Source organism: Bos grunniens, chromosome 2 (genome assembly GCF_055505025.1).
Source record: "Bos grunniens cultivar Pamir isolate PY7600 chromosome 2, Bosgru_T2T1.0, whole genome shotgun sequence".
Taxonomy (NCBI): domain Eukaryota; kingdom Metazoa; phylum Chordata; class Mammalia; order Artiodactyla; family Bovidae; genus Bos; species Bos grunniens.
In genome coordinates, this window is record NC_141166.1 from 10,181,774 (window position 1) to 10,205,549 (window position 23,776).

Here is a 23,776-nt window from a genome sequence, read left to right on the forward strand (position 1 = left end):
GTCCCGTGTGGCACCTTTGTGTGTGTGACAGTGCATGCGTTTGGATATATGCCCAGAACACACACGCACACAATTGTGTTGGACCGTTGGTCTCTAGAGATACTGGGGGGTGGGTCACCCTGCAGTGCTCGTGCGTGTGGTGGTGTCCATGATGCGCTTGTGCCCTGGTGTGCACTGCATGTTTGCATGCCAGTCAGTAACAGGGTGGTACCCTGTGCCCTCCTGTCTGTGTCCCGACAGCTCAGCTCGGTGTGGGGGTGTCGTGGAAGTGGGTGCCCAGGTGCAGTTCTGCCAGGGTGGGGGCAGTGGCTCTGATGCAGTGTTGAAGTGTCTACGTGCTTGTCCTGTGCGTGTCTGGGCGCAGGGATCCGCTGGCTGCACGCTGGCCCAGGAGCCGCTGGGCTGGGGCGGGGCCCGGGCCCTCCTTCCCCTGGAGCAGCTAAGCCCTCAGGGCCCAAAGAGGAACCTACAGGACAAAGACCCAGGGCCAGGGCCGCCCGCTGGGGCTCGGGTTACAGCGGATCGGGTGGGCGCCGCCCCCTCCGCAGAGCTAGCGCAGCGGGGCTGCCCCGCCAAGACAGCCTCGCGGAGCAGCCGGTATCAGGCGGGCGGGCGGTTTATTTGGGGCCGGGGGCGGGCGGTTTATTTGGGGCCGGGGGCGGGCGGTTTATTTGGGGCCGGGGGCGGGCGGCGAGGCCCGACGAACCCGAAGCAGCAGCGTGGCGTTGGGCACCAGGCCCGCGGCCTGCAGTGTGAGCGCGTCGTCGTTGTAGACTGTGGGCGGGAACGTACTGAAGATCTCGAAGGTGCTGGGCTCCACGGCCCTGGGGACAGGGAAGCACAGATCAGGTTGGGTCGTGGCGCTTGAGCCCCACTGCGGTCGCCATCCGTGCCCCGCGCCCACCTGGCCTGTGCGAGCAGGGCGCGAACATCGCCGACCCTGTCTTCCGGCCGCATCATCAGCAGGAAAGCCTGCTCGCCGTTCTCAGACTTGATGCGCAGCATGGAGAGCAGGGGCGCCGGCGACTCCGGAGACTCCCGGCTCCTGCGGACCCAGAGGTCGTCAGTGCTCCCCCGAGGAACTCAAGCCCAGCGTCCTCACCTTTCCACTCGGCCCTCACCTCGCACGCTCAGCAGCCAAGGCAGGCGTCTCCACCACGATCTCCTGGATCCGGACAGGCAATGGGCAGCAGTTCTGGAAAGCATTGATGAAGTGGACAGAGCCCTGGACCCTGCCAGAGTCAGGGCCTCCCCCAACCCCTACAGGGGACATCTCCCTGCCCAGGGATGGATGAGACCAGTGAGCCAAAAGGGGCCCAGTGTGTAAACTGGGGCCCAAGGAGAGGAAACAGAAGGGAAGCTTTGAGAGGTGGCTCCATCATTCCCTTATTCTAGTGGGGAAGACGTAATCCGACAGCGACCAGGCTGGATGCCTAACCCAGCATTTCCCTAGGGAAATGACACCTGAGCTGACTGAAGGATGAAGAGTTCTTAGAAATGGAAGGAGGGCGGGGGAAGGATATCCCAGATAGCATAGATGAGAGAAGGCTTCTGAGAAGAGGTGATATATTCGAGAGTCTGGAAAATCCCATGAACGGAGCCTGGTAGGCTACAGTCCATGGGGTCCCAAAGAGTCGGACACGACTGAGCGACTTCACTCTCTTTCTTAGTTCATGGGGATTAGGCTGGACTGGGAAGAAAGAAAAGGTAAAAGATGGGAAGAGGACCAGGAAGGAATGACAGGCTTTACCTAGGAACCACTGGAGGGTTTCAACAGGGAAGAGCCAAGATCCAATTTGCATTTTTAAAAGGGCACAGAGGCTGCTGGGGAAGGATGGCTGGCAGAGTGGGAGTGGAGGTGAGGTCAGTGAGGGGGCCACTGCAGTTGTCTGGGAGACACGGGAGCCTGGGCTAGGTTGGCAGGGACAGAAATGGAGAGAAGAGATGGATTTGGGAGCAGTTCTGGGGATCGACAGATCTGGCAGGACTTGGCCACGTGTGGTGAAGGCAGAGTCAGGGGTGGAAACGGGTTTGGTACCTTTCACGGGGAGAAGAGGACAGGGAGTGAGAAGAGGGAATGGCAAGTTCTGTGAAGCCCAGGAAGGTGTATTTCAGACTGAACCTCGAGGGGGTGACCTGGACTTGGGCTCACCCCCAACCTAGAGTCCCCTGACCTGCCCGTTCTTACAGCTCCTGCTCCCATATTGTGCCAGATGCTTTCTGGTCCCTACTCAGAGCCCTCAGCAGCTCCATCATTTCCAGGAGACAGTGGAACAGCTAGCTGTGAGGGGCCTGTCTCTCCATGCAGGCCATCCTGAGGGGCCCCCAAGCCTGAGCCTCCAGATTAACCACTGCTCTGGCCAGCTGGGTGAGGGTTGATGGCAACCACACACAGTAAGGCCCGGAGAGCCAGGGCTGGGCTCACCTGCAGGGTATCCCGGATCGGGCCCCGGATGTCAATCACCTCGCCTTGTCGGATCACAAATTTGGGGAGCCTGTTCAGAAACTTCTCGGCGGTCATCCTGGAGCCTGCAGGGAAGGCATCGGGGAACCTTGGTCGGGCGGGGACTGGAGTGATGGTGGAGGAGGCCCACCTGGAGCTTGTTGGGCACAGCATTCCCACCACCTGGCTCAGCCACAGGGCTGAGCTCACCTGAATGCTCTATGCTGTCCAAGGGTTTTCGAATCCTCTGCAGGCCTACCACGCGGCCCTCACCTGGGAATGGGTCCAGCCCATGCTCTGGGTAGACCTGACTGCGCAGGTCACTCACCTGGCAAGAAGGAAGGGAAACAGTGGCAGGCACAGCTCTTCAGCCCTGGGCTTCATCCCCACCCCTCCGTGCCCAGAGACCCCAGGAATAGGCCCGTGGGGTGGCCTGACACAATCCCCATTTTACAGATGAGGAAGCGGAGGCCCTGGGAGAGAGCAGGAGACCTGCCATTTGTGCAGCTCTCACCCACCTGATCCCTGCTCTCCCTGCAAGCTCCCCTCATCATGCCAGCTGGAGTCACAGTACTGACATCCCCCTCCCAGAGCAGGGGAGGGATGAGGGTGTTTAGGAGAGGCCAAAGCCTGGCTTGGCACGCACTGCCTCGAACACCCCCGGTCGTGACTCACGGTAGTTTCCAAGCCCGGCTGGCACGCGCTCCCTCACATGCTCACATTGTGGAACTAACACACCACCCTCGGGGGCACCGCCTCAGGTTGGTCCAGTCACCCTCATCTCACCGCCCACCACCCCCACAGCAGGGGGCTGGCTGCACCTCAAGTTCTTTAGTTCCAACATCTGCCTCCTCCCAAGGCACTGCCTTCCACCCCAACCAGGAGACGCCAGGAGCCCCTAGGGGAAGCCAGGTCGCTTTTGCATGGACTCTTCACTGTCCCCAGTTGGTCCGGGTGTCCTGGACGTGGTGGAGGAGGGTCCCAGGCAGCTGAAGGCTGTGCTTCGAGGCAGCCAGCAGGGGGCACTGCCTGCTGCTCAGCCACCAGCCTTCCCTGCTTCAGGCTGCTGCTGCTGCTGCTGCTAGAGCCCCAGGGGCCACCACAGCCTCCCAGCTCCCTTCCCAGGCTGGTTTCAGGCTCCCTCTCCTTCTGGAGAGGTCATCAGATGGTGGGGGGGGGGTCCCCTGAAGTGGAGTAGCGCCTCTAGGTGAGGCCTGAGAAAGCAATCCCACCCCCCCTGCAAAATCCCCACACTGGGAGTGAGTGAGTGGATCTGGGATCAGCCCATCACCTTAAAGGGGACGCCATCAGGGTACAGCCGCTGGAGCTCTGAGGGGAAGAAGCCATCCAGTATGTCTCGGAGGCAGCGCTGTGGGGAGAGAGGTCGGATGAGGCCTGGGCTGGACCCTGTTTCCTGTCTAGATGGCAGGCTACGGGGCCGGGCTCCCTCTGTGGATCCTACTCTGGAAGTAGAGCCCCAGGGCTCGGGCAGGTAGGAGTGCTGCTGAAGGCTGCACATGAGCCTGGGGTGCTGGGGGAGAGCTGGGCCAATTTAATGGTGAGCAAGGGGTTGGCCACCGGAGCAGCTTGAGGGTGCTTGGGCCTGTCTCCCCATCCCTGTCACTCCTACCTGTGTGGAGGGATCATGGAAGGGCCGGAAGGGCCCATTGAACATCACGATGCCATTCCGGTAGAGCCTCAGCGGGATGGGTTCAAGGGTCTGGTGCGGCACTCTGTCGGGCACTGGCATCACCTGGGTGTCGCTGTCCTCCACCAGCTCGCTGAGATCTTTCAGGCTGGCCAGCAGCCTGTCAAAGTCCACCTCGGGAGGAACCAACGAGTCCCCTGGCAAAGCGGATAGACACCCATAAGCCTCTCTTAGGGGCTGCTGTGTGTTCCGGGGCCCTGGCTTCCATGGCCCCTTCCCACACTGGGCAGGGGACTTAGCATCTCTTTAAGTGACCCCCCTGGAGAGGGAGAAGGACAGCTGACCTAGATAATAATACTGGCTGTCTTTTAGTGAGCATCTGCTTTGTGCGAGGGGTTTACCATCTATTATCCTATTCTCTCTTCATGCCAACCCTATGCTGTAGGGACCATGAACATCCCCATTTTCCATATTAGGAAACGAAAGGCTAGAGGTTAAAGGCTGGCCTAGGGACACACGAGTAAGTGGTGGGAGCAGGACTCATCCCGGGTCAGACGTGCCAGGCACGGGGTTAGCAGCTGAAAGGCTCAGTGCTGAGTTCCCAACGGTCTGAGCTCAAATTCCAGCTCTTCCCCTCCTTCCTGCATCACCCTGGTCAAGTCATTTTACCGCTCTGCACCAGAGCATTCTCTTCTGGAAGGGGATGATGACAGTACCAGGAGGGTGTGAGGATCCAAGAGGACCATGTAAGGCTTCCAACGAGCATGTGTCTGTCAGCTACTGTTAACAAGTCCACCGCGCAGGAATGGGCTACGAGCCAGGGCTTATTTATCTCCATTTTACACATGAGGAAACAGGCCCACAGAGACGGAAAGTGACTTGCCCCAGGCCACTTGATGAGTTAGAAGAAGTGGTTGACCTAAAATCTGTTTTTCCCACCCATCTGCACCATCAGGAGAGGGAGGCGAGGGTCAGGACAGCCACTGGACAGAATGGACATGGGACAGACCTTGGATTGGACATATGTTTCTTGAGTCACAGAGCCCTTTGACAAGCTGGCAGCTTTGGCCTCTGCTTCTCCATATAGCTGTTCCTAAGCTTCGTGGGGTGGTGGGGACAGTCAGGACAGGTGCCAGCGCAGAAAGGGGGACAGGGCAGCTGGGATGCTGGTGGGGGGCAGGCCAGGAGCCTGTTCTCAGTCTTTGAAGGGATCTAGCCCCCAAGTCAGAGAAGGCAATGGCACTCCACTCCAGTACTCTTGCCTGGAAAATCCCATGGACAGAGGAGCCTGGTAGGCTGCAGTCCATGGGGTCTCTAAGAGTCGGACACGACTGAGCAACTTCACTTTCACTTTTCACTTTCATGCATTGGAGAAGGAAATGGCAACCCACTCCAGTATTCTTGCCTGGAGAATCCTAGGGACGGGGGAGCCTGGTGGGCTGCTGTCTTTGGGGTCACACAGAGTCGGACACGACTGAAGCGACTTAGCAGCAGCAGCAGCAGCCCCCAAGTAAGTCATCTACTAGGGTGGCAAGGCTACAAAATACTGATGACTGGGGACTTCCCTGGCAGTCCAGTGATTAAGACTCTGTGCTTCCAATACAGGGGGCACAAGTTCGATTCCTGCTAGGGAAACTGAGATCCCACATGCCTGCCACACGGTGCAGCCAAAAGCAAAAAAATGAAAACAAACACCGGTGGGGCTTTCTGGTCCTCCTTGGAAGTTGTTTTTCACCACGACAGCCAAGGTGCGGCAGGATGTGGGTCAGGATTCTGGGGACCCAGTTCCTTCCCCCACAGAGGTGCAGTTACTGTACCAGGGGAAGTACAGATGTGGGCGGCCCTATTTCCTGTTGCCTTTGTGGCTGCTGAAACGGTAGGCCCCAGCTGGCCTTCCCCTCTGCCTGTCTGCACCTTCTACTGCTGTAGGGGCTGCACCTGCCCCACCCTCTCCTAGGGTCCCCTGGGGTCCCTGAGACTCCCACGAAAAACTCACAGAACATCCTGGGTATCCCTGGTATGAGTCAGAACAACATCAAGACACTATTTTCCTTTAATAACTAACTACTTTCAGAACATCTCCGTAAACCTAAAAATAACAACAGAGCAGCTCATCACTTTCCACGCCTGCCCCTGTCCCTAGCTTCCTACAGATGGGAAAGCGAGGCCCAGGAAGTCACGTGACTTGGCCAGAGGAGGCCATGCAGAGCAGAGCCAAGAGGAGCCGCCTCCTGGGGCCTGGGCTCTTTCAGGGAGCTGTTGGGTCGGCAGGAAAGGCGCAGGCAGAAGGCCAGGGGAGGACGCCCAGAAGCCACAAAAGGGAAAGGGACAGTTTGCCAAGGAAATCTCTCCCAGCCAGGGTGGAGAAGTGAAAGCAGGGTGGGCTGGCAGGTATCAGATGCCACAGATCCGAAGTGAGACAAGGCACCCCCAGAGAAGGAAACGCAGCTCTGGACAAACCAGGGCCGAAAGAATAAGGCGGGAAGAGCCAGGCATCACCCTCTCGCAGCAGGGAGTGCTCAACAGAAGCCGGGGGCCCCCAGACCCCCAACAACCTGGCAGCCACGTCACATGGGATGAGGCAGGTCAGACAGAGGTCAAGTGGGGCACTTGCTCTCTGAGCTGCAGTTTCTCCAGGGAGTTGGGGGGAGATACTAGAACTCTCCATCCTTCCCACAAGATCCGGGGGTGAGCTGACTACATGCCGAGCACCGAGAGGCAGGCCTTCCTGCTTCCACTCTACAGATGAGGAGACTGGGCCCAAGGAGGCAACACGCCCCAGGTCACACCGTGTGCAGGGCCCAGGTGACCCTCGGCCTTTGTCCTCTGTGGCCACGCAGGCTGCCTCTCAGTGCTGGTTCTTCAGAATCTGCTTACGGGGCGGGGGGCGGGTTCCTTCCCAAGGAGGGGCACAGTGCAGGGAGACCCTCATCCAACTTGTGAGGGCCCATGATTTTACTTCTGGAGGGGAGTGCTGAGGCTCGGAGATCGAGTCCACGCTCCCTGACCCTCGGGGCCCAGAGCCTCTGGGCCCCAGCTCTGCAGCCGCTGTCGGAAGGCTCTCCGGGCTCACGCTCTGGGGCCGTACGAGCAGGGCTACCACTTCCTAGCTGTGGGACCCTGGGCACGTGGGCCAGCGTCTCTGGGCCTCAGCTTCCTCTTCCACACAACGAGGACGATAACAGGCCGCACTTCACAGGGCTGCAGGGAGGCTCACGGGAAGTGCCTGGCAGACGGCCGCTGCTGTCACTCGCGCCCCTCCCTCTTGCTCACCTCAGGGTTCGGGGCGCCCTCTCACCACCTCTGAGGAGGCCCTTGTCAGGAGCCCCTCCCCTCACCCCGAGCCTAGGTCCCTGTTCCTCCTGGGTTTCTGGAACCCTCGGGCCCACTCTCGGTCCTTGTCACAGGTTGTTGTCATTTTGTCTGTCTTCCTGGCTACACCAGCAAGAGCATCCAGCCCTGAGCCTGGCCCAGAGAGCGTTGCTGAAGAAGCCCTGGACCCACTCCTCCACCCACCACCCCGCCATCCAGCAAGCGTGCCTGGAGCGGCCATGCTCTGCCCGCCCTGAGCAGCATGGTGGTGCCCACGCCCAGGGTTCTGCCCTCCTCAGGCTCAGACTTGAGCAAAGGAGACGGAGACAAACGGTGCCCGTGGCATGTGGTTAAGTGCCACCAATGGGGCCGCAGGGCCCATAGGCGGGTTAGACCCTGTGACTACGTGCAGGTTGAGTGGGGGGCCCACCCTTGTGGGAGGCCCAGCTGGCTGCCGTGAAATGCCAGCAGTGGCTGAGGCACCCTGGCAGGCCCGTCCCCAAGCACCCAGGCGAAGGCGGTTGAACAGGAAGCAAACCCACTGCTTCCACACACCTGCAAGCCAGGCCCTGCTCTGGGGACTTTGCCTACAGTTGCTCCGCTCTTCAGAGGAACCAGCAGGGAGAAAACAGGCCCCCAGAGCCTGGTTACCTCTGGCACCACAACCAGCCTGACTCAGCAGGGTCCGACTGCTCAGGCCACTCCTCTGAGCATCACGCTGCCCATCCCCCCTCATCCTGTGCAGGGGCTCCGACCACCCAGGCCAGGGCACCCAGGCCCTGCATGGGCATCTGCCCCTGGCCTTTGGGTCGAGCGAGCCCGTGCTGGCGCTCCGGAGCAGAGCAGGCCAGAGCAGTAAATGGACACAGTCCCTGGTCACTGACTGCGCATCGACCTGCAAGGATGCGCCACACACACTAGGGGCACGCGAGGCTCTCCATGGCCTGGGGAGGGGTGGTCAATCGTGCCATCTCCTCACTTCACAGGGCAGGATGTGGACTCAGAGGGGAAAGCGGTCTCCCCGCACAGGGTCTGATCTGACCCACGCCCCCCTCTTCAGCCAGGGCCTTTAAGGCTTTCACTCTAACGCAGGGCCCTTAACCATGTGCCCAGGCAGCTGCAGGGCGGCACCATGCCTGGCGCCAAGCAGGCGCTCCATGCACATTTGCTCGAGCAGGTGGGCTTTGAGCTGAGCTTCAAAGGAGTGGAGAAAAGGGGGCAGGGCACTTGCAGGGGAAGTGGTCACAGCACAGGCCTGAGCTGGTGGGAGGCGGCCAGCCTGCCTGAGGTCTAGGCCAACCCAGTTCCAGGGGCTCGAGGGCCACCTGGGGATGAGTGAAGCCGGTTGCAGCCCCACAGAGGAGGCAGGGTGGCTTCTGGAGCGGAGATGCAGGAGCCTAGGCTTGGGGAAAAGGGTTGGGGAGGTGAGGATGGTAGGAGGAAAGCAGGAACTGGACAAGGGGTTGGAGGACTGAAGTGCTCAGAGGGGTGGGGAGAAGGGAGTGAGGACTCAGAGTTGGCCGGAGCTCTCAGCCCTGAGGCGCAGCACCTGACTCGAAGGTGGTTAGGACCAGAGCTGAACGGTGCCTTTCATGTCTCTGCACACCCTGCAGCGCCTGGCACGGCCTCCACGCAGCTTACTGGTGGGAAGGGGAGAATGACCTGGCCCGGGGCCAAGCCCTTGCAAGGCTTCCTCTCAAGCCCCTGGGCCCTTCGTTGGCCTAATCAACTGTCCTCCCTAAGGCAAGAGTCCCAGGCTCTAGAAAGTTTGGATCAGCCTGTTTGCCTAATACAGATACCCCAGCTCACCTGTCAGCTGGCCTGCTGCCCCAGGGTCTGCGGGGGGTGGAAGCCAACAGCTGTTGTTGAGTCACTAAGTCGTATCTGACTCTTTTGTGACCCCCATGGACGGAAGCCCTCCAGGCTCCTCGGTCCATGGCATTTCCCCAAGCAAGAAGATGGGAGTAGGTTGCCATTTCCTTCTCCAGGGGATCAGACAGCCTAAGAAACAGGCCAGAGCAACAGGGCCAGCCAGAGACCAGCTTCAGGGACCCGAGGACCCTTGGGGCAGGGGCAAGCTAGCCCCTGGGGACAAGGCTGTGGGGAGAAGGGAAAAAGCTGGGGCAGTCCCTAGAGAAAAAGCTGCTAGAAATGAGAAACATGTTGTTCCTCTGGCAGGACAGCTAAACTGAGGCCCCTCCCTGCTGAAGAATCGAACGGCAGAAGAAAGACGGAGAGCTCGCGGTCGGGTGGCTTTCACAAGTGACTTCAGAGCGGCGTACTCTGAGCAAAAACAAACAACGCAGGGGAGGTGGGGCTGCTCTCTCTTTGAGGGAAGAGGCTGGAATCCACAGAGCCAGGTCCAGAAACTGGCTGTCTGGTCTGACCTCTTCCCCAAAGGAGCAGGGAGGCCCCACTGCCCAGGAGGACGTCTGGCCTCCCACAAGTCAGCAGGGCCACACGAGGCCTGAGCCGGCACACCACGCGGGGTGGGGTGGGGTGGGGGGTGTGTGTACGCGCGCGAAGTGCTGGCAGGCCTTTGGTCCTAGACCCCAGGGAGGGACATTCTTACAGCTTCTGGCAGTTGCCTGCCAGGTCTCGCCTTTCATCGGGGCAGAGGTCCTTGGAGACACTGAGCACTCTGCACAGGGTTCAGCTCCTGGCACGGCCTGAGCGCCATACAGTCCCCCAGCTTTGCCATGTCCCAAAAGGACTGGGCATCTTCCCCACAGCCCTGCTCCCCAGGGTACCCCCAGGTTCCTCCCACCCTCTCCCTGATGTACAGTCATCGTCAAGACCAGGGATTCTCTTCCTAAATCTCTCTGCTCTGCCCCTCCTCACCAGCCCCACCCATATGCTGGGCATCATATTATCTTCTACCCTGGATGACTGTAACCACCTCCCAATGGGCTCTCAGCCTTAAGTCTTGCCCTTTCCCTCAACAGTCTTCAGACTTAAGTGCCTCTGTTTTCTTATCTGTAAAATGGAATCATTCCTGGCCCATGTCAAGGCTACTTATAAAAATGCCTTAAGTTAGTAATGTGGTACAAATGGGAAATGATACTTTTGCAAAAAGGGTGAGGGGGTTGTGCCCCGAGACTTAGGGGGATCTGCTCAAAGTGCAGAAGGTGGGACTCTCAGGTTTTCAGCCTGGGTTTTTACCCAGCAGGAAACTTATGAAATTAGGACAGGGTAGGTGCCTTCCAGATGGTCCCGAGGGCCAACCCCACGCTCCCACGAGACTGCCACTGCCTTCTGATGGCGGAAAACAATGAGAGCTCCCATTTGTGGACTGACAACCTGCAAGGTCAGTGCCAGATGCTGTGTCCAACTCACGGCTCCTAATTAACTCCACAGGGAAGAATGAAAGTGAAAGTCGCTCAGTCATGTCTGACTCTTTGCGACCCCATGGACTGTAGCCCGCCAGGCTCCTCTGTCCATGGGATTTCCCAGGCAAGAATGCTGGAGTGGGTAGCAGTTCCCTACCCCAGCCCCATCTACTGATGAGGAACTGGAGGCTCAGAGAATGGAACTTGAGTATCCAAATCACACCGGGGCTAGGTGGGAGGGCGGAGATGAGAACCCACCTCACATTCTGGTCACACCCAGGATAAGTGTGACCAACTCCACAACCTGGAGAACTACCTTCCAGGCAATGATGGAAGAATGGACCCAGCTTTCAGAACCCAGCCAGTTCAGTGGCCCCAAATCTCTGGAGTGCATCCCTCTGGATATTAGCGGTAGAGTTAAAAAGCGGTGGCGTTCCACAGAAGTGGGTGGATTCCAATGGTTTGCTACAGATGAACCTGGAGAGGCAGTCTAAAGAGGTGGCTGAGCCCTGGACTGAGAGGCGGCTTCCAAAGGATGGGGAATCGCTTCTAAGGGCCACAGCTTTTGAATGGGTGACATTTTGTAAACTATAGTGCCTGAGACAAGGGAGGTCTTGTTAACATTTTGCATCTCTGGGTCCCTGGAGCCTTTAGCAACTTGAGCAAGCAGAGTCCGGGGTTAGGTGGTCAGTGTTGGAGGCTGGGGCCTCTCTCTCCTGCCCCCGTGACAGCAGCAAGGCAGAGGAGCGGGGGCGCGAATGAGCTGGTGTCCCAACAGCTGCGGGCCATCCAGAGCTGTTGGAGTTTCCTTTGCAGGAGGGGCCAGGGTGGACCCCAACTCTACCTGGCTTCCAGAACTTCTTGGCCGTCATCCAGTCCTTCTCGCCATCCTCCGAGTCCTCCTGGTCCATGGGCTCACCCACCCACTGCAGCCCGTAGTCACCGAGGAACCGCTGGGAGGAGAGAAGCCGGAGGCATCAGGGGGCGCTCACTGTCAGCTCAGCCCCTTCCCAGGGAACTGGTGGCATCATGCAGCCCCCCACTTCAGGTCTTGGCCAATGGGGCCGTGGGGTTATGGGGCCAGGCCTCTGGGCCACTTCCTCGCTGTGGCCTTGGGAGGCCCCTTCTCCTAGAGCCTGAGGCTTCTCCTTGTAAAATGGGAGTTGTCAGACGAAGCTTGTGAAGATGACTGACGTGTATGTCCTTAGCACAGACCCCGGCACAAGTAGGAACTCGCTGAAGGCAGCCATGATGGCTGCGGGAGGCCGTGTGGGTCTGGCCCGAGTGGGAGGAGGGGCAGGAATGCCTCGCTCTGCGGGCTCAGAGGTATGCCCACCCACGTGTGGCCTCTCCAGGGCTGGCCTCACAATCCTTTGCCACAGGAGGGCTTCTGAGTCGTCCATACTTCCTGGTGCTGCTTCCTCATCCCCACGCCCTTCCTCCACCCACTCCCGCTGGGCCTCCAGCTCCACAGCTCACTGCAACTCCTTGCAGGCGGCCACCTGCCCAGTGCCTAACCCAGCAGGCACACTTCTGTGCTCATCTCTTGCAACATGTTCCTTTTCAGTTTCAGATTTCTAGCCACTTAAAAGACCTCCCACAGGCATCTCGGACTCAAAATGAACTGGCCCAAACAGTCAAGATTCCCAAACGTCGTTCCCTCAGCCTCCTGGTCTCGGTCAGTGGCGCTGGCTTCCTCCATCACCTGATCCTCTCCCTGCCCACCCCCAGGACCCCCCAGGCCTGTGGCACCCGTGCCACAGCAGACTTGAGTCCTGCACCCGCTCTGCTTCCTCTCCCCTGGGCCAAGCCACAGCCCTCTTCCTCCTGGACTGCCAAACTGCTCGTCTGCCTGCCTTCCCCGGCCCACTCCTCCACCTCAAACCTGCCTACGGTTTCCACACTCCGGGATCCTGTTCCCCACTGCGCCTGGCTCCGGGATGTGGTCCCTGTGGCCTCTCCCCCTTCTCCCTTTCGCTCCCCACAGCTCCCAGCCACAAGCCCAAGACACGGCAGGAGGAAGTGGAAGCTTTCCTCTCTTTGGCTTGGATCCTCTTTTCCCTGACACCTCACCTCATCCTCTGTATCTCTTGCCCAACGTCACCCCTCAGAGTGGCCCAAATCCCGGCTAGTCTCTGTTGCGTCACCCCTTGAACTATTTCAGCGTATTCTGTACTTCTGGCTCTTCCTACATACTTGTATATGTGTCTGTCCCCTCTAGACTGTCAGCCCCACGAGGGCAGGGCACATAGGAAAGACTTTGGATGAGTTTCCTAAATTAAGGGAGCAACAGATGCATGAACAGTGTGAAGGTGGGAGCCCCAGTGTCCTCTGCCCTGGGTGGGCAGCCCTCGGCCCTGTGGTGGCGGCTCAGCGAAGCTGCATGGCTGTGGGCAGTATCCCAGCGGACTTCTCAGGGAGCAGCTGTGCGCCCACAGCCTCAGGTAGGAAGAGGCCTGGGCGCCAAGGGCCCTCAGCTGCAGCAGCGGCTTGGGAGTTTGCATCTGTGCTCTTAGGTTGGGGCTTTGGAGAGCAACTCTGTGGAGCGGAGACCTCAGGAAGAGCTTCTGACAGGGCTGGTGAGGGAGTTGGGGCGTGGGGGGCAGCACTGAGGAAGCATGTGTGCCCAGGACCCTCCTTGGAACCTAGGGTCCCTCCGGTTCAAGCCTTGCTATATGAAAGGGGGCAAGACAGGTGACCCTGGGTGAGTGCAATGCTACCTCCAGAGGCAGGGAGCGGCTCTGAGCGACACGGCACGCACACACGGCCAGGCCCCACCCAACAGGGGAAAAGCGTCCTTCCCTCCCTCCCTCGTGGAGTCTGTGGTCCCCCAGAGAAGAAGAGGTGTGGTTCTAAGAAAGCCCAGGAGGGAGAACCTGCCCAGGTCAGAGTTCAAGGGGGTCCCCTAGGGAAGGGCCCCCGGCCTCAACCTGACACTTTGAGAGGATGAGTGAAAACTCACCAGGGGTAGGTGGGAAAACCCATTTCAGGTGGAAGGGACGGCACTGGACCAAGGTCCTGAGGTGGGAAAGGACTTGACAGAGCCACAGAACCTGAGGCAGGTCCCCGCCATGGCCGGAGGAGAGTGGGTGAGACGAAACTGAGGAAGCGGGGAGGGGCCCTGTGTGGGGTGTGCGCTGAGGAGACCCCAGAGAAGCGGGCTCTGACCCTGGCTCTGGGGGTAGACAGCTGTGGGCACGCCACCTCCCTCACCTCCATCTCCCCAACCTGCCGCTGCAGCTTCGCACACACCGTCTCCAGCTCCTCCTGCTGCTGCAGGCTCACCTTGCCTGGGGAGGTAGGGGGGAGACGGGAGGGGTTCCACGGCCCCTGCACCTAGGCTGCCAGGCTGCTCGCTTCTGGCTTTGACCAGAGCTTTGGCCCGAGGCTTACCTGGAGAAGCTGCCCCTCTGAAAACTCAAGGGATTCCCCTGAGAGTCACCTCTTGGCCCCTTCCCCTGACCTTGAAGAGGGGACACCCGGGCTCTCAGGAGGTCACCAACCTCCATCCCCCCACCCCCCTCCCTCAGAGCAAGGCTCCTGCGGGCGGCATTTCCTCCAGGCTTTTCTGTACTCAGGGCTGGGCTAGGGCTGTGCCCCAGGGGACTCGGTCCCACACAGAAGGGCACTGTCCTGGGTGTCACTGCTCCTCTCTGGGCTCCGTTGTCCAGACCACTCCCCCCCATACACACACATGGGACTCAGCCAGATGCTCTGGAGCCCTGATGCCCAGGGGTCACTAGCCCCAGGGGAGGTGCAGGGGTGAGCTGGCCAGCCCGCAGAGAGGGCCTCTTACCCTGGTGCTTCTCGAGAGTCTCCACCATCTCCTCCAGGGCCTGTATCTTCCGAGTCTGCAGCAGGGAGGTGGGAGGGGAGCGGGCCTGGTGGCTTCCAGAGCCCACAGCCCTTCTGGATGGGAAGAGCCTGCTTGAAGCCCCTGTCCCACCCTGGGTGCAGCCACCACTCCTGTACCTCAGATGAGCCCTTTTGTGGCTCCACCAAGGTGGGGGAAGGGTGTGGGGCACCCCCAAGTGCCCAGCACTAAGCAGCCACTGCTGCCACCCAACCTGAGGGTGAAGGCCTAGCTCGGAGGTGAAGACCTTGAGGCTCTGTGCTCAGGTCACAGGGACCCACATCAGTCCCAGGCCAGACATGGCCCCCAAGGTGGGAGGTCTGGTCAGGGAGATGGTTCGAGAACCCATCATCTCTGGCCTACTGCAAGAGTAGCCTCACTGGCCTCCCCAGCCCAGGCCCTTCCACCCCTCCGACCAGACCCTGGCCCTCTGCCCGCTGGGGGCCCACCTTGGACAGTATCTCATCAGTCTGGGCCTTCACCTGCCGTTCCAGATCCCGCAGTTTCCGTGTCAGGGTGGCCACCAGCTCCGAGTCATTGTACACAGGGACTGCCAACCAGACAAGGTCCTCAAACCCAGCCTAGAGCTGAGGCTGATGGGGTGGGGGTCCAGGGGAGGGGGGAGAGATCCCCAAACGTGGAAAGAGGCGTGCTAACAGCAGCTGCAACCTATACTATAGCCTGCCAGGCTCCTCTGTCCATGGGATTCTCCAGGCAAGAATACAGGAGTGGGTTACCATGCCCTTCTCCAGGGGATCTTCCCAACCCAGGGATGAAACCAGGGTCTCCTGCATTGCAGACAGATTCTTTACCTTTGGAACCACCAGGGAAGCCCCTAGACAATGGGGACTGTTCTAAACACTTCATGTGTCAGCTTTTCTGAGGAAATGAACTGCTTTGGGAATCTGAGGCACAGAGATTCAGTAATGCACTCAAGACATACAAAGAAGTGGTACAACATCCAGGTCACATTACAAACAGTGTCGAAAAGTTCACCCTCAGCTGAATCACATGTCTAATCTCACCCCTAATTCACAGGCAGTACAGTGGACAGAGGAGCAAGTTAACGGCACGGGGACAAGTCACAATGGGGCCCATCCTGCAGGGCAGGTGGCCTGGACTCTTCAAAAAGCATCATTGTTTAAAAGAGGCAGGGACTCTGCTCTGCAGAAGTACAACAGTAAGACGCATGACACGACTCTCACGTAGAACCCAAATCAGTGAAAAAAGCTGTGGGAGGAATTTTGGAACACGGGGATGTCAGTTACTGAGTTGTTCACATTCCGAGGTGTGATCACAGCATCGTGGTTACGTATTTCCTTCTTCCTAGAAGACGCACAGGTAAGTGCTTAGAGCTGAACTGCCACGGTATCTGTGACTGATTTCCAAATGGTTCATCAAAAAAAATACACTTGTGTTCCTCCAGACGTGTATATGGAGAGAAAGCAAGCACAGCAAAATGTCACTTATTACCGAATACAGAGGGAGGATGTGTGAGCATCTGCTGAACTATTTCAACTTTTTTGTTGGCTGACAATGTTTTAAATTAGGGACTTCCCTGGTGGCCCCGTGGTTAAGAATCTGCCTTGCAATGCAGGGGACATGGGTTTGATCCCTGGTCAGGGAACTAAGATCCCACGTGCCATAGTACAACTAAGCCCACAGGCCGCAACTACGGAGCCCTAGGTGCCAGCCACAGCCTGCCCTGGGGCTTGAACAGACCTGAGCTAAGGGCAGGGCCCATGTGCGGCTTCATGCCAAGCCAAGCTCTGAACAGGTCTGGGGTGCAGGCACGTGCCCACAGTCAGCCAGGAGCAGAAGCAGCTGCCTCTGACCCAGCAGGCAGGAGGCGAGGCCATACCTCTCACGGCCTCTCTCACTGGGGTCTTTCCTGATGCCAGGGACTCAGACCCCTTTGGGCGTCTGCACTCACCTTGCCTACTCACAGGGGCACCTATGCCACCATAGCAGGAAGGGACAGAGATCCTTTCTTCTGAGCCATGAGCGCCATTCAGCATGTCCACCTCATCTTCTGCAGACAGGGATGCCCGGGTCACTGCTCTGCGGCTGAGGCCCTGGGCCCTGGCCGAGATGAAACAGCCTGTACTCTGTCCCTCTCCCCCTTCCCACTCCCCGCGTATGAAGAGAGAAAACTTGGGGTGCTGGAGAGCAAGGATCCAACCAGAACAGGCCTCTTGTTCTCCCAGCCCAGCTCCTGGGGGGCCCTGAGGGGCCAAAGCCTGCATCAGAGTTGGGGCTAGAGTGCTGTTGGGATGCAAAGGTCTGAGCCTGCAGGAGGCAAGGCAGCCATATGCGGACTGGGCTTCAAGGAGAAAAGGCTGTAATGGGCTGGAGGCGGCTGTCATGGGCGGGGGAGGCGGGTGGGGGTCTGGCGCCCTCAGAGCCCACCCCACAGTGAGCAGAGGGATTCCAACGTTAGTCAGGACATCCCTGTTCAGGGTGTGGAGTCTCCTAACCCGAGGGCCGCGGGCAGCACTGTCGCAGGCCAGCCACCCCGACTGACAAGGCAGTTCACCGTGCTCTTTCTCTCCATCCGCCCAAACGCAAGGAGGCGAGGAGGGCCCGTGGGCCAGAGCCCACACTTACCATTTCCGTAGATTTTTATCCCCCGCCTCCTGGGAACGGGCAGGAAGGAGAAGGAAGACAGACAAGTTAAGACCCCCTGGACTGCCATGGTGAGGTGGGGGGGGCTTTGGCACCAGGTCCCCCCTCGCCAAGCCTAAAAAAGATGCCTCGTGAGGACACCCACCCCCAATCCCATCCTGGCCAGGGGGTGAGCCAAGGCACAGGCGTCAGGGTATCTGACTCCTCCCGACGGAGACAGATGGGCAACAGCTGAAGGGCAGAGCCTTGGGGAGAGGACCACAAGAGCGCCCCAGCCCAGGAGCCCAGCCCCAGCTCTGCTCTGAAATGGCTGCAGGACCCCAGGCCTGTCACTTAACCTCTCTGGACCCCCTTGGCCATGACACGGATGACTCAAAGTGGGGTTCAGAAGAACAAGGAGAGGGGTAAAAAAAAAATGCTTTGCAAAGATGAAAGCGACAGAATGATGACTAGGCTTCCCTTCACTGAGAGCCCAGCATGTACCGTGGCCAGGCCCAGAAGGGCTGGGCCATCAGCGTCTGCAGAACTAATTCATGAACAACGAATAAGTGGAAGAGCTACCCCACAGCCCACACCTCACTGGAGGGTGTGCTCAGACACACGGACAGCCTCCCAGAAGACGGGGCGAGAAAGAAGAGGTGGCCAGGGAAAGATACACCACTTCCTACTGCTTCCCCAAGACGCTAGGAGTCAATCTCTGAGTTCATGGGAGGGGCCAGGAGGAGGCAGGGGCATGGACACAAAGATTCCAGGAGGCTGGCTCCTTACCCAGGATTCACAGGCTCCGACTGTAGAGGCACTCTCCGGGTCTTGCCAAGGGAGGCCAAAGGTGAGCTCATATTTCTACTTCTAGACTCTAGCCATCGGGAACCCCCTGAGAAGAAAGAAGTCAGCCCTTGGGGACAGTCACTGAGGACCAGGGAGCAGCCTGAAACCTGCCCTTCCCTGCCTACTTTTCCGAGGAGAGGGCACTGTCCAGGGGACGGTGCCCCTCATGTCTTCCCACAGCCCCTGCAGAAGTTTCTGGAGGCAACCTGGCCTCAGGATCCCATGCTTGATGCCCACCTGCTCCGCTGGATATCTAGCTCTCTGCTCTGCTCCTGGAGGCCTCTGGCCTAGCAGTACCCGAGAAATGGGCAATGGGGTGTGATGGGGGCAGAGGCTGGCCACTCAACCAGGACTTCCGCAGACCTCCATCCCGGGCACAAGACCACCCAGGTGGCCAGGGGCTTTTGTCCATCTCTCAAGGACCTGGTCCTCACAAAGTTGCTCATCACAAAGCCCGGGTGTCCCTCCCCTCCTACTGGAACCAGGTGCCACCTCCAACATCTCAGAGCCAGAGAGGGGCAACCCCAAGGCAGGGTTCTACCAAGACACTGCACGTGGCAGGAAGTCAAGAGCCAGGCTCTGGACAGGTTCCAGCACCAGTATAGCCTGCGCCTCACTTTCCTGTAGCATAAAGTGGGGATGGTAACAGTATCAGCCAGGCAGGGGTAACACACTTAAATCACCTAGCCCAGGGCCACACGCAAAGGAATTACTTAAAAATGTAACTTGTGACTGCTGATGTTATTAGCACACAGAAGGCCCTCATAAATGTTTGTTTCCCTTCCTTTCCTCTTCCCTCAGGAAAGATGAATGAACATCAGGGATGCAATTAAAGGTCACTATTCAGTGAATTAAGTGTATCATGTGGCCAATATCTAGACATCTTGGTCAGACGACCTCCACTAGATCCTGAGTCAAGTCTTTAGCTCCACTTTGGAAATGCGTGGCCCTGGCCTTCCCCCCGCATTTTCCCGTGAAGCAGGGACGGGGACCTGCATCACCAGGAGGCAGCTTCCTTGGTCCTGATTCTGGAGTTTGGGACTCATGCCCCGCCCTCACTCAAAGGTGCCCTCCAAGGACCAGGCCCAGAGTCTCCTCACCCCATCACCCAGCATCCAGCCTCCCCAATCTGCCCCCAGCCTACCTGCTGCTAAGTCACTTCAGTCGTGTCCGACTCTGTGCGACCCATAGACGGCAGCCCACCAGGCTCCCCCGTCCCTGGGACTCTCCAGGCAAGAACACTGGAGTGGGTTGCCATTTCCTTCTCCAATGCAAGAAAGTGAAAAGTGAAAGTGAAGTCGCTCAGTCGTGTCCGACTCTTAGCGACCCCATGGACTGCAGCGCACCAGGCTCCTCTGTCCATGGGATTTTCCAGGCAAGAGTACTGGAGTGGGGTGCCATTGGTTCCTGCCATCTCGCTCAGGCATCCTCGCGGTTTGTGTGGCCAAGTGTGATAGCCCCTGTGGCTCCCTGCACCAGTCTCCACACACCGCCAGAGGGATCTTCTTACACACAAAGCTGACAGGTCGCTTCCCTGCTAAATACTCCCAATGGCTCCTTCTCACCCACAGGAAAAAAAAAAATCAAAATTCCAGACTTCCTTGCTGGGAGCTGACTGTGGCACAAATCATGAACTCCTTATTGCAAAATTCAGACTTAAGTTGAAGAAACTAAGGAAAACCACTAGACCATTCAGGTATGACCTAAATCAAATCCCTTATGATTATTCAGTGGAAGTGACAAACAGATTCAAGGGACTAGATCTGATAGACAGAGTGCCTGAAGAACTATGGATGGAGGTTTGTGACACTGTACAGGAGGCAGTGATCAAGACCATCCCCAAGAAAAAGAAATGATAAAAGGCAAAATGGTTGTCTGAGCAGGTCTTACAAATAGCTGAGAAAAGAAGAGAAGTGAAAGGCAAAGGAGAAAAGGAAAGATATACCCATGTGAATGCAGAGTTCCAAAGAACAGCAAGGAGAGATAAGAAAGCCTTCTTCAGTGATCAATGCAAAGAAATAGAGGAAAACAATAGAATGGGAAAGAAAGACTAGAGATTTCTTCAAGAAAATTAGAGATACCAAGGGAACATTTCATGCAAAGATGGGCACAATAAAGGACAGAAATGGTATGGACCTAACAGAAGCAGAAGATATTAAGAAGAGATGGCAAGAATACACAGAAGAACTATACAAAAAATATCTACATGACCCAAATAACCACAATGATGTGATCCCTCACCTAGAGCCAGACATCTAGGAATGCGAAGTCAACTGGGCCTTAGGACGAATCACTATGAACAAAGCTAGCGGAGGTGATGGAATTCCAGTTGAGCTATTTCAAATCTTAAAACATGATGCTGTGAAAGTGCTGCACTCAATATGCCAGCAAATTTGGAAAACTCAGCAGTGGCCACAGGACTGGAAAAGGTCAGTTTTCATTCCAATCCCAAAGAAAGGCAATGCCAAAGAATGCTCAAACTACCGCCACAACTGCACTCATCTCACACACTAGTAAAGTAATGCTCAAAATTCTCCAAGCCAGGCTTCAACAGTACGTGAACCCTGAACTTCCAGTTGTTCAAGCTGGTTTTAGAAAAGGCAGAGGAACCAGAGATCAAGTTGCCAACATCTGTTGGATCACCGAAAAAGCAAGAGAGTTCCAGAAAAACATCTACTTCTGTTTTATTGGCTATGCCAAAGCCTTTGACTGTGTGGATCACAACAAACTGTGGGAAATTCTTCAAGAGATGGAAGTACCAGACCACCTTACCTACCTCCTGAGAAATCTGTATGCAGGTCAAGAAGCAACAGTTAGAACTGGACATGGAACAACAGACTGGTTCCAAATTGGGAAAGGAGTAGTCAAGGCTGTATATTGTCACCCTGTTTATTTAACTTATAGGCAGAGTACATCATGTGAAATGCCAGGCTGGATGAAGCACAAGCTGGAATCAAGATTGCCAGGAGAAATACCAATAACCTCAGATATGCAGATGACACCACCCTTATGGCAGAAAGCAAAGAACTAAAGAGCCTCTTAATGAAAGTGAAAGATGAGAGTGAAAAAGTTGGCTTAAAACTCAACATTCAGAAAACCAAGATCATGGCCTCTGGTCACATCACTTCATGGCAAATAGATGGGGAAACAATGGAAACAGTGAGAGACTTTATTTTTGGGGGCTCCAAAATCACTGCAGATGGTGACTGCAGCCATGAAATTAAAAGACTCTTGCTCCTTGGAAGAAAAGCTATGACCAAACTAGACAGCATATTCAAAAGCAGAGACGTTACTTTGCCAACAAAGGTCCGTCTAGTCAAGGCTATGGTTTTTCCAGTGGTCATGTATGGATGTGAGAGTTGGACTGTGAAGAAAGCTGACCGCCAAAGAATTGATGCTTTTGAAGTGTGGTGTTGGAGAACTCTTGAGAGTCCCTTGGACTGCAAGGAGATACAACCAGTCCATTCTGAAGGAGATCAGCCCTGGGATTTCTTTGGAAGGAATGCTGCTAAAGCTGAAATTCCAGTACTTTGGCCACCTCGTGCGAAGAGCTGACTCACTGGAAAAGATTCTGATGCTGGGAGGGATTGGGGGCAGGAGGAAAAGGGGACGACAGAGGATGAGATGGCTGGATGGCATCACCAACTAGATGTTTGTGAGTTTGAGTGAACTCCGGGAGTTGGTGATAGACAGGGAGGCCTGGCGTGCTGCGATGCATGGGGTCGCAAAGAGTCGGACATGACTGAGCAACTGAACTGAACTGATCCAAACAAAAAATTTCCCTCCTTTTTCCCCTCTAATCCCATCAGTTCCGGAATCCTGCAGGGTAAACCCTGCACCTTTCTCACACACAGCTCCTCCTCCCGTGGCGCCGTTGGCCATCCTAGAGGGACTCTCACTGCCCTTCTTTGGGGCTGTCACAATGGCCCCAAACCGACTTCCCTGCTTCCAATCTCACTCCAAGCCAATCCAACACACCTTCTCCAGATCAATTTTCCCGTGTGATCATAGGAGACCCCTGAGGACAACGACTATTCCTTTCCTTCCGCCTGGGGACTTCTTGAGCGAAGAAGGGCTGTGTCTCCTCCCTCAGATTGGGAACCCTGGGGACAAAGCCACGTCTATTCCCTTCACTTTGGGTTTTTTCTGGGGTGGCGCGGGTGGGGGGGAATGATGGGGCGGGGAGACTGTGTCTTCCTCCTCAAGCCGGAGGCGGCTAAAGGTTAGACTGCCTGCCTCTTCAGACTCAAGCTTTGAGAGTCAAATTGGTCTTCCAACAGGTTCCAGTGCTCTCCAGCGCGGACACGGGCCAGCAGGCTGCACACCTTCATTCCCTAAATCTCAGCTGGAAGCGCTCACCACGCGACTTCTACCACGAGACCCTCCCTGGAAGTCGTCAACCCTCTGCCTCCGCCCATAGCCGTGGTAGGCGGCGGCCTGAATCTGCTCCCAGGCGCGGGGAGTCTACTGGAGGGGCCGGGATGTGGGGCTCGCATGTCCTCGAGGCTCTCGCGGTGAGGGCCCCAGCCTATGTGAGAAGGACTCCACGAGCAGAAAGGTCTGGGGCCTTTCTGTAACTCACCACGCAGGCCGCAGAACCACCCGCGGCGCCGCCATCTTGTTGTCACACGGTTTCCCAGGCGACCAGGACCCGTGTGCTTCTCATTGGCTAATGCATGAGGGGTCCCTGAGCAACCAGGAGGCAGCGGAGGCGGGTACAGCTGTCTCTACTCGAATTCTATTGGCCCACGAAGTCTAAACTCATCGCGGGGAATACTGCGAATCCCAGAACCCACCGCTCTGAGCGGACTCGGGGTTTAGGGAAAGTTGAGAGTCCTTTCCTACTACCCCAGGGCACAGAAAGCGGAGAATTGGGATTAGATTCACGAAGCTGCTGGAAGCCTCTGGACCTGAATGTGCAGTCCTGACCATGCCACTGTTTTATTAAATTGATTTTGGGAGAAATTACATTTATCCTGCTGAGCTTGTTTGTCCATCTGATCAGTACAGTACTAAAGGGAAGTTATTTTGAGCATGAATTGAAATGATACAAGTACTTAATAAATGCTTCTTAAATCTGCATTTCTCTGCTAATTTCTTGGCGCCCCGAAGAGACGCTCAGATTCTATTTCCTTTATGTAAAAATTCGAGTAAGACTCCTGCTGTTGGGTGAGATACTTAGAGTGACTTTGGGTGAGACCCTTCCCCCTCCCGAGCCTCACATGAAAAACAACCTGTTGGATTAGAGCAACTAGAGATAGTTTTGTTAAGAGCATGGTCTTTGGCACCAGGAGTCCCGGGCTATGTGTGTGTCCTTGAGCAAGTTACCTTAATTTCTTTTGTAAAGTGGGGATAATATCAAACCAGTCAATCCTAGAGGAAATCAACTCAATATTTATTGCAAAAGCTCACGCTGAAGTTCCAATAGTTTGGCCACCTGATGCGAAGAGCAGACTTGTGGGAAAAGACCCTGATGCTGGGAAAGATTGAGGGCAAGAGGAGAAGAGGGCAACAGAGGATGAGATGGTTGGATGGCATCACTGACTCAATGGACATGAGTTTGAGCAAACTCCAGGAGACAGTGAAGGACAGTAAAGCCTGGTGTGCTGCAGTCTATGGGGTCCCAAAGAATCAGATATGACTTAGTGACTCAACAACCACCACAAACCCACCCCACAGAGTTGCCGTGAGAATTAAACGAGACAATACATACTGAATACCTATCACAATATCCATAC

At 56.8% G+C, this 23,776-nt stretch overlaps 1 protein-coding gene across 47 annotated transcripts; it reads right to left on the bottom strand.

Moving 5' to 3' along the window:
* Nucleotides 1-600: 600 nt before the first annotated feature.
* On the bottom strand, nt 601-22,668 carry UBXN11 (UBX domain protein 11). Of its 47 annotated transcripts, none has more exons than XM_086329416.1 (15): nt 22,621-22,668; nt 17,979-18,084; nt 17,193-17,221; nt 16,519-16,617; nt 15,068-15,135; nt 14,529-14,583; nt 13,946-14,022; nt 11,577-11,685; nt 4,074-4,288; nt 3,735-3,812; nt 2,717-2,771; nt 2,426-2,529; nt 1,122-1,195; nt 905-1,045; nt 601-824 (listed from the first exon to the last, which is right to left on the bottom strand). In XM_086329416.1, exons 2-15 carry the CDS (start codon nt 18,047-18,049, stop codon nt 668-670), a joined length of 1,332 nt encoding a protein of 443 aa, XP_086185542.1. In that variant the 5' UTR covers nt 18,050-18,084; nt 22,621-22,668; the 3' UTR covers nt 601-667. The 47 variants fall into 47 exon arrangements, 44 of the variants coding, with proteins under 44 accessions (XP_086185542.1, XP_086185514.1, XP_086185473.1 ...); XM_086329388.1 differs by having other exon boundaries at nt 1,122-1,165; nt 2,654-2,771; XM_086329347.1 differs by having other exon boundaries at nt 2,654-2,771.
* Between the last annotated feature and the right edge of the window lie 1,108 nt (nt 22,669-23,776).